This window comes from Bison bison, unplaced genomic scaffold (assembly GCF_000754665.1).
Source record: "Bison bison bison isolate TAMUID 2011002044 unplaced genomic scaffold, Bison_UMD1.0 scf7180017864166, whole genome shotgun sequence".
Classification (NCBI taxonomy): Eukaryota; Metazoa; Chordata; class Mammalia; order Artiodactyla; family Bovidae; genus Bison; species Bison bison.
In genome coordinates this window covers 1,520,146-1,535,599 of record NW_011494738.1, presented here as the reverse complement: position 1 = coordinate 1,535,599, position 15,454 = coordinate 1,520,146, and the positions used below count along the sequence as shown (strand labels likewise).

Below are 15,454 nucleotides of genomic sequence, written 5' to 3'. Positions count from 1 at the left end.
GATGGAAATACCAGACCACCTTACTTGCATCCTGAGAAACCTGTAAGCAGGCCAAGAAGCAACAGTTAGAACCAGACATGGAAGAGTGGGCTAGTTCAAAATTGGGAAAGGAGTGCGACAAGGATTTAACTTCTATGCAGCATACATCATGCTAAATACCAGGCTGGAAGAATCACAAGCGAGATCAAGATTGCTGGGAGAGATATCAACAACCTCAGATATGCAGATGATACTACTCCAATAGCAGAAAGTGAAGAGGAACTAGAGAGCCTCTTGATGAGAGTGTGAAGAAGAGAGTGAAAAAGCTAGCCTAAAACACAAAATTCAAAAAGACAAGATCGTGGCATCCAGTCCCATCACCTCAAGGAAAATAGAAGGGAAAAAAGTGGAAACAGTGACAGATTTTATTTTCTTCAGCTCCAAAATCACTGCAGATGGTGACTGCAGCCATGAAATTTAAAAACCCTTGCCCTTTGGAGGAAAAGCTATGATAAACCTAGACTGTGTATTAAAAAGCAGAGATATTACTTTGCCAACAAAGGTCCGTCTAGTCAAAGCTATGGTTTTTCCAGAAGTCATGGATGTGAGAGTTGGACCATAAAGAAAGCCGAGCACTGAAGAATTGATGCTTTTGAACTGTGGTGTTGGAGAACACTCTTGAGAGTCCTTTGGACTGCAAGGAGATCCAACCAGTCTATTCTAAAGGAAATCAGTCCTGAATATTCATTGGAAGGACTGATGCTGAAGCTGAAATTCCAATACTTTGGCCACCTGATGTGAAGAGCTGACTCATTTGAAAAGACCCTGATGCTGGGAAAGATTGAAGGCAGGAGGAGAAGGGGACGACAGAGGACGAGATGGTTGGATGGCATCACCGACTCAATGGACATGAGTTTGAGTAAGCTCTGGGAGTTGGTGATGGACAGGGAGGCCTGGCGTGCTGCAGTCCATGGGGTCACAAAGAGTAAGACACGACTGAGTGGCTGAACTGACTGTGAAAAGGCTACGCTTTAACATGTGTTTTATTTTTATGTTATTCCTTATAACTGTCCCTGGAGATATTTTCCAGCAAGCACTAAGATGGCCAACTCAGACCTGGGGCATCCAGGTGTTTCCCATCCCCACGTATCCTCTTCTCTCTGCCCCTCCATCAGGTCCTACGTTCACTCCCACCACGGCTAAAGCCGCGAAGTCACCTGCAGCTTGTTTGTCTTCCTGGGAACCCCACCCTCCCCCACCCAGACCAGGCTCAGCTCAGGCCCATGAGCTCCCTGACAGAGTTCACAAGAGGAGCACAGTTCATGATGAAGGTCCTGCCTGGAGTGGCCCACTCCCCCACTGCTGGGTGCTAGCTGGTGGGCCAGGTGGGAAAGGAGAGCAGTGCCCTGAGGGGTGTTTCAGGGGAAAGGCTTGAGGAAGAGGCAGTCACAGTCTCCCAGGATGAATGCCAGACACCTTGTTCCTGCTAGGGGGAACAACAGGCCCCCAGGACATGCCCTGAGATGGTGCATTAGGGTTGTTGCAGCCCAAGATGGGATTGGACCCATCTTTCAGGGTCCTTCCTCCTGAGAGGTGATAGACTTTCAGCTGGCCTGTGTGCGTTTCACTCCCAGGTTCTGAACTCAAGCAGCATCAGCCATGCACAGCCTTTGGGTCAGAGCCTGGTCCCCAACACCCGGCCAGCCCCCTGGGGGGAGTGCCCTGTACTGTGACTCGGCGTCAGGGTTGGGGGAGGGGAGGGCAGGTGAGGCTGATAGAGATTTGCTTGATGGGCAGTGTGATCCAGACTCCTTTCTGGTTGGAGTGTCCTTGCTGGCTTTAGGAGCACCCAGGTTTTTCTCATCCCCATCACCTCTGCCTCTGCAGTTCTCCCAAGATTCCGTGAGACCATGAGATGGGGCTGGGTGCTTCTGGGAAGGGTGGTGGTTGCAGAAACGCCTTGGCTTGATTCTTCTGAGATGCCCCTGATGGTCAGTGCTCCCAGCTCACCCTCTTCCTGCCCCTCCGTCTGGACCTGCACTCACTCCCCACACCACAGCTGAAGCCACAAAACTCATCCTCAGAGCAGCTCCAACTCTACCCTCTTTGCCTAACAAGAAAAAACAAAAACTCGTCGAGCATCCAGTCTTGTCAGGAGAGGGCAAATGGAGCATTGGAAGGCAGCTAAGGAGGCAGTCGGGGGACCAAGACCTGTGGATAGGGACATTGGAAGTTCCTGAGAAGACCAGCTGCACCCGAGCACCAGGGTCCAAGGGCCCTGGGAGGGCCGACGGTAAGGAAGAGGAGCCAGCACTCGGGGTCCTGTGCAAAAGCTGGTGCTAGGTGTGCAGGGAGACCCACAAGATGAGCACAGTCGGGTGAGAGACCCCCGAACAGGCTATAGGGCTGGGTGGCTACAGAAGTGGGGGTGGGGGTGTGCTACACATGGAGCAAAGAAAGACTCAGGAAGTAGATGGTTTTCTGAAAGGAGCACCACCTGTATGTTGGTTGTATCTTTCCCTTACCAGTTTCACAAATAATGATGATAATAAAACTTGTATTGCATGTTTACTCTATGCTAAGTTCATTGTATCATCAGTTTTCATATATTACCTCCATTTTATAGATGAGGAACCCAAGGACAAAAGAGATCAAGTAGTATGTCCAAGGAACTACAGGTAGTGAGGGGCAGCCAATGTGCAAATCAAGGTGTCAATTTCAGAGCATATATTCTTACAAAAGTCAAGCTGAAAGGTGAACAGGGAAAAAAACATCTAGTTGTGTTAGTTGTGTAGACAGATGTTGAAACTGAAAAGAAAAATAATTCTACCTTTGCTTATTGTGTAAACAGTCATCTGCTTGCTTTTTTTATAGGTCTCTCTCTCTTTTTAAATTACCAACACATATCTTTAGAAAGGCACAATCTCTTTGCACAACAAATTTGAAACATTAGACTGATTTCTCATCCAGGCATAATAATGATCACATTTCTCCTTCTTGACTACTACAGAGTCCTTGAAATTCCAGTTGGCATTTGACAAAGTTTTATTTTGATTGGACTACAGATGTAAGAAAAATTCTATACAAACCATAGGCAGGGTAATTTGCGGTTCTGTTGGTGTCACGGTGATTTATGTAAAATAGAGATTTTCATTTAAAATACATAATCTATGGCAGCAGATACAGAAACAGCACTTGACTCTGATACCCCCTCCATGCTTTGAAATCCTAATAAGGATGGTACCCAGAGCTTCTGCAAGCAGATTTAATTAATTCTGTGAAGTGCACTTTCTCCTGGCAACAGCATTTTTTTTTTCAATTTAAAGTCAAAAGAACTTGAAAGCTGAGTAATATTTTCAAAACCAGTAAGTAAATATCATAACATAAGGCAATTATAGAATATAGGCGGTTTTCTAATCATAGAATTATAACAGTTGTCTGATTTTCAAGTTTACCAAGTGGGTAAAGTCTGACGAAATGATAGCTAAACTGTGCTAAGCCTCTCTTCACCAAAGTTAAACATTTCTATTAGACCAATCAGCTAAATAATTTCTTTGGGTTTTGGATTATCTTGTTAGATTAAAATTAGAAATGTGGATCAAAGATAATCAATTTTTTTTTAGCTTTGTTCAACAGGATGATGTGAAAGAGGCCTTTTTCTGTTTCAGCCTTGCCTTACATCCAGATAAAACTCTCGTTGCGACTGGCCAAGTTGGGAAGGAGCCATATATATGTATATGGGATTCCTATAATGTCCAAACTGTGTCTATTCTTAAAGATGTCCACACACATGGAGTTGCCTGCCTGACTTTCGACTCGGATGGACAGGTATGTATCTTTTTCCATTTTCTTTTTTCATAATGACCTCGCACAAGTCACCTAGAATTATAATGAACATAGCCTATAGGCTCTGAAAGCCTATCAGCCCTCCCTGTCTTCCCTTGTCAGCCTCCTAGAATCCTCACCTGTTTGGTTCTTTTCTATGCTCATGCCACTGACACCCACCTCTGGATAGGATCCAGTTTTGGTTCCCCCAGTCTCACCATTTGGTTAAAAATGCCTCCAGAAAGTGAACTCATGTTGATTAGGTTCATAGTGACTCAATGATTGTACTTTATCTTCCATTGTTAACTTCCTGTTTGGAACGAGGGTTGGACCAAACCTTTTTCACAGACCTCCAGCCCTGAGCATCTCCTTGGTTCCCCTTATTTCAGAAAATAGCATCACCTCCTGATATTCACTGACAAGATTCTCCCTGACTCTTTAACCTTGAGGTGACTTCTAACTCCGCTTCCCTATCCACTGCCTCTGATTCAAGCAGTCACTGATCATGTGTATTTATTAGTTTCTTTACAGTGACTCTGACATTCATTCTCTTCTTCCCATTCTCCCTGCCACCAGTCATCTCTTAACTAGTCTGCTCCACACAGTCAATTTCTTGCTAATGCATTCCACCAACTGAAAAAGTGTCAGAATATTATTTAAAAACAAGAAAAGTTTGGAGTACCCCCTGACTGAAGTCCATACCTTGTGGCTGGGCATTCGCTGCTAATCAGCTTTTCTGTCCTTGTCTTCACTGTTCCCCTGCAGTCAAGCTGGACACGTCAGTGAGATTCCTCTATGAGACCAGACACTGGGGCACCTGCAGACCCTTTCTCATGCTGCCCTCTCCACCTTCAGTGCCTGCTCACACTCCTTGCCCTTTATAGTGACTCATACTTCCAGGACCCTTCATAGGTCTTCAGGAAGCCTTCCCAGTCTCCCCTTCCAACAAAGTGACTCTCTTTCCTTGGACTTCAGCAACACTTCATAGAAAAGATTTCTTCATGTATTAATAGATACATCTCAATTTAAAAAATAGATATATCTCAATTTAAAAAAACATGTTACAGAGAAGGGACTGGAAATACAGAGACCTCATTCCTGGCTCTCCCTGCATTTACCTCCTCACTAAAACCTTGCCTTTTCTTCTAGCCTTCTCCATGTTCCTAAGACACCCTTCCTCTGTCCCTTCCACCCTTTGTATTTATGCCAGTTAATTCCTTCAATCTTTTTTTTTGGTAAATTTCAGAGGTACTTCTCTTAAGTTCATATTGGGTTTCCAAGGTGGCACGGTGGTAAAGAAACCGCCTGCAGTGCAGGAGACGCAAGAGACGTGGGTTTGATCCCTGGGTCAGGAAGATCCCCTGGAGAAGGAAAGGGCAACCCACTCCAATATTCTTGCCTGGAAAATTCCATGGACAGAGGAGCCTGGTGGGCTACAGTCTGTGGGGTTGCAAAGAGTTAGACACGACTGATTGCTCATAATGTAGAAAGACCTGTGAAATTACTTATAGAAAATTGACCAAACTGAGAGTTTGCAGGCAGTTCAGTAGATTATAGGACTTGGACCTGGTTTGGGTAGTGATCATTTCGTTCAGTTCAGTACACATGTAGACCCCTTGGTGTATGTTTTTAACTACTCTGTAATCTCATAATTGAATCAAGATAATGCGTAAGTTCCATTATATCCAGGTCTTAAGAGAAATAGCTAGATAGTGACATGTATTCAGGCTTGCAGTTGCTGACTTCCTGATTAGGTTGAATGTGTCAGAATGCATATGCAAGTGGAGATGAATGCTTAGATGTGAACTCACATGCACATTCTCTAATCTGATTTTGTTTTTCTAACAAACACTCTTTATCAAAATTTGTTCTGAAGCACACAAGGAAAAGGTCATGCAGCAGAGGGAGATCCAGCTGTAACTTTTAGCTTTTTGTTCATGTTATTTTGTGTTCGAATCCTTGTTATTTTTTAGGTTCCATTTTGGAGGTTCAGGTAGGGGTGGACTGCGTGATACTTTCATAACTGTCAGCTGAGAAAAACGCCCTCCTATTTGTTTGCTGTGATGGATTTCATGGCTTGTTGATGCCTATGACTTCAGATCTACCTTTTTCCCTGGACAGAGTTCACTAAAATTGAGTGATGTTTAGAAAGTGACAAATGGCCTGTCACCTTACAAGCAACAAAAGGCAATAGAAATGCTTTTCGAGTAATAGGGCCTGTCACTGCAAATGAACAGAATAGATTTCTTTTGGCTTTTTCTCAATCTTTTTCACATTTCTCATGTGGGTTTTACGTTAGGGCCCATGTTTATGTTAACTAATTTTCTATTTAAGTAAAGAGAAAAGAAAAAATAAGCTGAATGGAATCCACCCACTCCAAATTTTCATGTATAGATAAAAATGCAACCATGTACTAGAATCATTTCTATTGCTGGAACTCTCAATTGAAAATTACAGCAAAGATCTGCTTTCATTAAGAATCCGTTTTAGACCCTCCAGCTATATATTTTTTTAATCCTAAATATTCCTAATGGAAGTCGCCTTTAGTGAAGAAACCTGAATAATTTCTGCATAACAACACATGTATACATTTAGCCACATATGGCTGTCTATCATTGCTTGAATATGCACATACACACATACTTAGTGAAATACGTAAGCTCACCTACTCTTACATTTGGTAGTGATGTCTTAAAAACCTTTGATTTACATTATTTTGCAGTCCATACAACACTATTTTGTAGACAGAAACAAATACTTTGCACTCATTTTACAGTTGAAAAACAGAAATTTAAGGAGTTTAGTTAACTTTCTAATGTCTGTGTCTGGCTAATCACAAAGTCAAAAGAGAAGCCAAATCTGCTTACTCCCAGCCCAGACCTCTCTCTGTTACATAGTGCTGTTTTTTTTTTCGAGTGCTATTCTACTAGAAGCTCCAGTTTTGGTGTCCCTAATACATGTTTCGACACTATTGATTTTGTATACACACAGGTTTTGGATTTCTTTTCCCTTCCAGGACAAGTTTCTGATCTGAATCCAAATAATTTAGTTTTGGAGATGAAGTATCAGGTTACTTTTACTAAACTTATGTATCCTTCTCTAGTCACTTCAAATGTCCGTGAAATTATGAAACTTAAGAATGAAGATAATATTAATGGGATTTATTCTCCATGTGTTTGTCAAACCCATTCATTTTAACTGTTTGGTGAGGCTTTTCAACTTAAGAATCCTAGACTCTCTTAAAACCATATTAGACTCTTAAAGCCAATTAAAAAAATTTAAGCCGCTCCTTCTAGTTCTGATTTCCACTAGTTATGATTTCCACTGATGAATCAGAGACTTCATGAGATTTTGCATGTTTGTTATGTTTGTTATTATGTTAAATTAGTTGCAGGTTTTAAGTCACTGAAATTTTATTATATGCTAATAGAAAAGTATCTACTTTGATATCTTTAGTTTTGAGAAATCATTTTTTTTTTCATAAGAGATTCAATACCTGGCCCACAGTAGGCAATAAGAACTATTTATTGAAAGACAGCATGGATAATAGGAAATCTTCCCATCATTTTCTGGAGTTAAATTTTTGTTCTTATTCTTAGCGTTTAGCCTCTGTGGGATTGGATGCCAAAAACACAGTCTGCATTTGGGACTGGAGAAAAGGAAAACTTCTGGCCTCAGCCACCGGCCACTCTGACCGGGTAAGAAGACCTTGTTGGATCAAACCATGCAGGTTTCATTACTGTGGGGGAACTGTGATGTAGCTCTCAAAGTTGTAATTGTTTTTAAAGTAAATTTGCCACATGTAGATTTTCCTTCCATATTCAACTTAAAAACTTACTGATTAAGAAAATTAATTTATGATTAGTAGCTATGTTGGCATGATCTCTTTTGGTGATCAGATACTTTAAATTGTTACTGCTGTTCCTTTGTAAAATAAATTTTTGATACTGACATTTAGCTTTGTAAAATAAAAATAGAATTGAATTTGAAACTGTATGTACCATTTCAATGCATTCATCTAGAAATGGAAATAGTTGTTAGAAAGTAATATTCTCAAAGATATGTTTACCAATATATATGTTTGAATTTCAAATGAATGTGATGACAACTGTGTGATTCTGTTATATTTGAGAGCCTGGAATTTAACTGTGGTCTCCTTACCATTCATGTTGAAGTCATTGTGATCACAGATGATAATTCTATGTAGGCATAGCTGGAAAGATGGGATAGGAAGCAGGCATGTACATTAGTTGGAAATCTATTTCTCTAGTTGTCTAGAATAATTAAAATAATTTCACTACTTTATCATCTTGATTTTCTAATTTTAGAAAATGAATCTGTATGACTGTCTTACGTTGATTCCTAGTTTTTCTATATTTCTGCAAAATATGCATGCATGCTAAAACACTGCAGTGTGTCCAACTCTTTGCAACTCTATGGACCATAGCCCACCAGGCTCCTCTGTCCATGGGATTCTCTAGACAAGAATACTGGAGTGGGTTGCCATGCCCTCCTCCAGAGAGATTTTCCCCACCCAGGGGTTGGACCCACATCTCTTACATCTACCTGCATTGGCAAGCGGATTCTTTACCACTAGGACCGCCTGCGAAGCCCCTGCAAAATATAATCCCATGCAAAATGAGGCCCTAATTAAATATTAAATTCACTGCCTCTTGCTTGGTATGAGCACTAAAAGATTTCTTTATATGAATGGTATACTCATCTAGGGAGAATTGTCCTTTTAAGGGCACCCCAAAATTATGAGCTTCCCTGATAGCTCAGATGGTAAAGAATCTGCCTGCAATGCAGGAGACCTGGATTCGATCCCTGGTTTGGGAAGATCCCCTGGAGAGAAAGGAATGGCAACCCACTCCAGTATTCTTGCCTGGAGAATCCCATGGACAGAGGAGTCTGGTGGGCTTGAGTCCACAGGGTTGCAAAGAGTCAAACACGATTGAGTGACTAACACACACACGTTAAAAATTCCTTTTGCTCTCAGTTCAGTCCCTCAGTCCTGTCAGACTCTTTGCAACCCCCGGGACTTCAGCATGCCAGGCTTCCTTGTCCATCACCAGGGAAGTTTGAGCTTGCTCAAACTCATGTCCTTCGAGTCGGTACTGCCATCCAACTATCTCATCTTCTGTCATCCTCTTCTCCTGCCTTAAATCTTTCCCCGAATCAGGGTCTTTTCTAATGAGTCAGCTCTTGGCATCAGGGGGCCAAAGTATTGGATCTTCAGCTTCAGCATCAGCCCTTCCAGTGAATATTCAGGACTGATTTCCTTTAGGATTGATTGACTGATTTGATCTCCTTGCAGTGCAAGGGATTCTCAAGAGTCTTCTCTAACCACAGTTCAAAAGCATTAATTCTTTGGTACTCAGCTTTCCTTATGGTCCAACTCTCACATTCATACATGACTACTGGAAAAACCATAGCTTTGACTAGATGGACTTCTGTTGGCCAAGTAATGCCTCTACTTTTTAATATGCTGTCTAGGTTGGTCATAGCTTTTCTTCCAGGGAGCAAGCATATTTTAATTTCATGGTTGCATTTACCACCTGCAGTGATTTTAGAACCCAAGAAAATAAAGTCTTTCACCGTTTCCATTGTTTCCCATGTTTTTTGCCATCAAGTGATGGGGCCGGATGCCATGATCTTCGTTTTTTGAATGTGGAGTTTTAAGCCAACTTTTTCACTCTCCTCTTTCACTTTCATTAAGAGGCTCTTTAGTTTCTCTTTGTTTTCTGCAATAAGGGTGGTGTCATCTGCATATCTGAGGTTATTGATATTTCTCCCTGCAATCTTGATTCCAGCTTGTGCTTCATCCATCCCGACATGTCACATGATGTACTCTGCATATAAGATAAATAAGCAGGGTGACAATATACAGCCCTGATGTACTACTTTCCCAATTTTGAACCAGTCTGTTGTTCCATATCTGGTTATAACTGTTTCTTCTTGACCTGCATACAGGTTTCTCAGGAGGCAGGTAAGGTGGTCTGGTTTTCCCATCTCTTTAAGAATTTTCCATAGTTTGTTGTGATCCACACAGTCAAAGGCTTTAATGTAGTCAATAAAGCAGAAATAGATGTTTTTCTGGAATTCTCTAGCTTTTTCTGTGATCCAGTGTATATTGGCAATTTGGTCTCTGGTTCCAGTGCCTTTAATCCAGCTTGAACATCTGGAAGTTCTTGGTTCACGTACTGTTGAAGCCTAGCTTGGAGAATTTTGAGCATTACTTTGCTAGCATGTGAGATGAGTACAATTGTGCAGTAGTTTGAACATTCTTTGGAATGGCCTTTCTTTGGGATTGGAATGAAAACTGACCTTTTCCAGTCCTGTGACCACTGCTGAGTTTTCCAAATTTGCTGAGATGTTGGGTGCAATACTTTAACAGCATCATCCTTAATAGCTCAGCTTGAATTCCATCACCTCCACTAGCTTTGTTCATAGTAATGTTTCCTAAGGCCCTCCAGGATGTCTGGCTCTAGGCGAGTGATCACACCATTGAGTTAACATGGGTCATGAAGATCTTTTTTGTATAATTCTTCTGTGTATTCTTGCCACCTCTTCTTAATGTTTTCTGCTTCTGTTAGGTCCATGCCATTTTTGTGCTTTATTGTGCCCATCTTTGCATGAAATGTTCCCTTGGTATCTCTAATTTTCTTAAAGAGATCTCTAGTCTTTCCCATTCTACTGTTTTCCTCTATTTCTTTGCATTGATCATTAGGCAGGCTGTATTATCTTTTCTTACTATTCTTTGGAACTATGCATTCAGGTGTGTATATCTTTCCTTTTCTCCTTTGCCTTCTTTTCTTTTCTCAACTATTTGTAAGGCCTCCTCAGACAACCATTCTGCCTTTTTGCATTTCTTTTTCTTGGGAAGGGTCTTGATCACCACCTCCTGTACAGGGTTACAAACCTCCATCCATAATTCTTCAGGCACTCCGTCAGATTTAATCCCTTGAATCTATTTATCACTTCCACAGTATAATCATAAGGGCTTTGATTTAGGTCATACCTGAATGGCCTAGTGGTTTTCCCTACTTTCTTCAGTTTAAGTCTGAATTTGGCACTAAGGAATTCATGATCTGAGCCACAGTCAGCTCCCGGTCTTGTTTTTGCTGACTGTATAGAGCATCTCCATCTTCAGCTGTAAAGAATATAATCAGTCTGATTTCAGTATTGACCATCTGGTGATGCCCATGTGTAGAGTTGTCTATTGTGTTGTTGGAGGAGGGTGTTTGCTATGACCAGCGTGTTCTGTTGGGAAAACTCTGTTAGCCTTTGCCCTGCTTCATTGTGTGCTCCAAGGCCAAACTTGCCTGTTACTCAGGTATATCTTAACTTCCTACTTTTGCATTCCAGTTACCTATGATGAAAATAACATCTTTTTTTTGGTATTAGTCCTAGAAGGTCTTATAGGTCTTCACAGAACCGTTCAACTTCAGCTTCTTTGGCATTAGTCATTGGGGCATAGTCTTGGATTACTGTGATATTGAATGGTTTGTCTTGAAAGCACACAGAGATCATTTTGAGATGCACCCAAGTAACTCTTTTGTTGACTGTGAGGCTACATTTCTTCTAAGGGATTCTTGCCCACAGTAGTAGATATAATGGTCATCTGAATTAAATTTGCCCATTCTGGTCCATTTTAGTTCACTGATTCCTAAAATGTTGATGTTCATTCTTGCCATCTCCTGTTTGACCACTTCCAATTTACCTTGATTCATGGACCTAACATTCCAGGTTCCTATGCAATATTGTTCTTTACAGCATCAGACTTTATTTCCACAACTGGGCGTTGTTTTCACTTTGGCTCAGCATCTTCATTCTTTGTGGAACTATTTCTCCGCTCTTCTCCAGTAGCATATTGGACACCTACTAACCTGGGGAGTTCATCTTTCAGTGTCATATCTTTTTGCCTTTTCATACTGTTCATGGGGTTCTGAAGGCAAGAGTATTGAAGTGGTTTGCCATTCCCTTCTCCAGTGGACCACATTTTGTCAGAACTCTCCACCATGACCCGTCCATCTTGGGTCTTTTTGTTCTAATTCTGTGAAAAGTGCCATTGGTAATTTAATAGAAATTGCATTGAATCTGTAGATTACCGTGGGTAATATAGTCATTTTAACAATATTGATTATTCTAATATAAGAATGTGCTCTATCTTTCCATCTGTCTGTATCAACTTTGATTTCTTTCATCAGCATCTTACAGTTTTTTGCGTACTGGTCTTTTGCCTCCTTAGTGTTAATCACTTAGCCGTGTCTGACTCTTTGCGACCCCACAGACTGCGGCCCGCCAGCCCCTCTGTCCATGGGATTCTCCAGGCGAGAATACTGGAGTGGATTGCCATTAGCTAGGTTTATTCCTAGGTATTTTGTTCTTTTTGATGGGATGGTAAATAGGATTATTTCCTTAATTTCTCCTTCTGATCTTTCATTGTTAGTGTATAGGAAAGGAAAATATTTCTATGTATTAATTTTGTATCCTGCAACTTTACTGAATTCATTGATGAGATCTAGTGGTTGTAGCATCTTTAGGGTTTTCTGTATACAGTATCATGTCATCTGTAAACATGGTGGTTTTACTTTTTGTTGGTGGTTTTACTTTTTGTTTTCCAATTTGGATTCCTTTTATTTATTTTTCTTTGAGTGCCATGGTGAGGACTTCCAAAATTATGTTGAATAAAACTAGCAAGAGTAGACATTCTTGTCTTGTTCCTGATGTTAGAGGAAATGTGTTCAGTTTTAAACCATCGAGAATGATGTTAGCAATGGGTTTGTCATATATGGCCTTTATTATGTTGAAGAAGGTTCCCTCATGTGCTTACTTTATGGAGAGTTTATCTTTTTTCTTTATCATAAATGGGTGTTGAATTTTGTAAAAAAATTATTTCTTCATCTATTAAGATGATTATGTAGTTTATAATCTTCAGTTTGTTAATGTGGTGTATCACACTGATTTGTGAATGTTGAAGAATCCTAGCATACTGGGTGGAGAAGGCAATGGCACCCCACTCCAGTACTCTTGCCTGGAAAATCCCGTGGATGGAGGAGCCTGGTAGGCTGCAGTCCATGGGCGGGCCAAGAGTCAGACACGACTGAGCGACTTCACTTTCACTTTTCACTTTCATGCATTGGAGAAGGAAATGGCAACCCACTCCAGTGTTCTTGCCTGGAGAATCCCAGGGACGGGGGAGCCTGGTGGGCTGCCGTCTATGGGGTCGCATAGAGTTGGACATGACTGAAGTGACTTAGCAGCAGCAGCAGCATACTGGGATAAATCCCACTTGATCGTGGTGTGTATGATCCTTTTAATGTATTGTTGGATTGAATTTGCTAGTATTTTGTTGAGGATTTTTGGATCTGTGTTCTTCAGTGATTTGTTGTTGTTCAGTCACTCAGTCGTGTCTGACTCTTTGTATCCCCATGGATTGCAGCACTCCAGGCTTCCTTGTCCTTCACTATCACCCAGAGTTTGCTCAAACTCATGTCCATTGAGTCTGTGATGCCATCCAACCATCTCGTCCTCTGTTGCTCCCCTCTTTTGCCTTCCATCTTTCCCAGCATCAGGGTTTTTCCAGTGAGTTGGCTCTACACATCAGGTGGCCAAAGTATTGGAGCTTCAGCTTCAGCATCAGTCCTTCCAATGAATATTCAGGGTTGATTTCCTTTAGGATTGATTGGTTTGATCTCTTTGCTGTCCAAGGAACTCTCAAGAGTTTTCTCCAGCACAGTTTGAAAACATAAATTCTTTAGTGCTCGGCCTTCTTTATGATCCAGTTCTCACATCCATTCATGACTACTGGAAAAACCATAGTTTTGACTATATAGACCTTTGTCAGCAAAGTAATATCTCTGCTTTTTAATATGCTGTCAAGGTTTGTCATAGCTTTCTTTTCAAGAAGCAAGCGTTTTTTCATTTCATGGCTGCGGTCATCATCCACGGTGATTTTTGGAGCCCAAGAAAATAAAATCTGTCACTGCTTCCACTTTTCCCCCTTCCTTTTGCCATGAAGTGATGGGACCGGATGCCCTGACCTTCATTTTTCGAATGTTGAGTTTTACACCAGCTTTTTCATTCCCCTCTTTCACCCTCATCAAGTGTCTGTTTAGTTCCTCTTCAATTTCTGCCGTTAAGTGGTATCATCTGCATATCTAAAGTTGTTGATATCTCTCCCTACAATCTTGATTCCACCTTGTGATTCATCCAGCCTAGCATTTCACATGATGTACTCTGCATACAAGTTAAATAAGCCAGGTGACAATATACAGCCTTGTTGTCCTCCTTTCCCAATTTTGACCAATGTGTTGTTCTGTATCTGATTCTAAGTGTTGCCCCTTGACCTGCATACAGGTTTCTCAGGAGACAGTTAAGATGGTCTGGTAGTCTCGTCTCTTTAAGAATTTTTCACAGTTTGTTGTGATCTGCACAGCCAAAGGCTTTAGCATAGTCAGTGAAGCAAAAGTAGGTGTTTTTCTGGAATTCATCAGTGATACTGGCCTGTAATTTTCTTTTTGTGTGATATCTTTATCTGGTTTTTGTATCAAAGTGATTCTGGCCTCATAGAATGAGTTTGGGAGTATTTCTTCCTCTGCAGGAATTCTTCCTGCAGTAATTCTTCCTTTGGAAAGAATTTCAGAAGGATAGGTGATAGTTCTTTAAATGTTTGTTGGAATTCACCTGTGAAGTCATGTGTTCCTGGACTTTTGTTTATTGTTGTTTTTTAATCAGTAAGTCATGTCCAGCTCTTTGCAACTCCATGGACTGCAGCATGCCAGCCTTTCCTGTCCTTCACTATCTCCTGCAATTTGCTCAAACTCATATCCATTGAGTTGGTAATGCTATCCAACCATCTAATCCTCTGTCTCCCTCTTTGTTTATTGGAAGTTCTTAAATCACAGTTTTAATTTCAGTACTTGTGATTGGTCTGTTCATATTTTTTATTTCTTCCTGGTTCAGTCTTGGAAGGCTTACTTTTCTAAGAATTTGTCCATTTCTTCTAGATTGTCCATTTTATCAGCATATAGTTACTTATAGTAGTTTCTTATGATCCCTTGTGTTTCTGTGGTGTCCGTTGTAACTTCTCCTTTTTCATTTCTAATTTTATTGATTTGAGCCTTCTCCCTTTTTTTCTTGATGAGCCTGGCTAGTCTATGGCCATATCATCCTGAACCTGACTGATCTCACCTGGTCTTGGAAGCTAAGCAGGGTTGGGACTGGTTTAGTACTTGGATGGGAGTCCTGCTAATGGATTATGAATTTTGTTTATGTTTTCAAAGAAGCAGCTTTTAGTTTTATTGATCTTTTATATTGTTTTCTTTGTATTTCAATTATTTGCTCTGATCTGTATGATTACTTTTCTTCTACTAACTTTGGATTTGTTTGTGCTTCTTTCTCTATTTGCTTTCGCTATAAGATTAAGTTGTTTGTTTGAAATTTTTCTTGTTTCCTGAGGTACGATTGTTGTTGCTATTGTTTAGTCACTAAGTCATGTCTGACTTTCTTTTGTGACCCCATGGACTATAGCCTGCCTGGCTTCCCTGTCCATGAGATTTCCCAGGCAGGAATAATGGAGTGGGTTGCCATTTCCTTCTCCAGGGGATCTTCCTGACCCAGGGATCGAACTCCTGTCTCCTGCATC

The 15,454-nt window shown here is 41.0% G+C and overlaps 1 protein-coding gene across 2 annotated transcripts in view; it reads left to right on the top strand.

Annotated features, from left to right (window-relative positions):
• The window catches only part of EML6 (echinoderm microtubule associated protein like 6), a 278,316-nt gene that overhangs the window by 95,228 nt on the left and 167,634 nt on the right, over window positions 1-15,454 (top strand). For both annotated transcript variants that reach the window (XM_010841676.1, XM_010841678.1), the window contains exons 2-3: window positions 3,648-3,807; window positions 7,404-7,502. In XM_010841676.1, coding sequence (XP_010839978.1) covers window positions 3,648-3,807; window positions 7,404-7,502 — 259 coding nt within the window. The remainder of the gene's footprint in view (window positions 1-3,647; window positions 3,808-7,403; window positions 7,503-15,454) is intronic.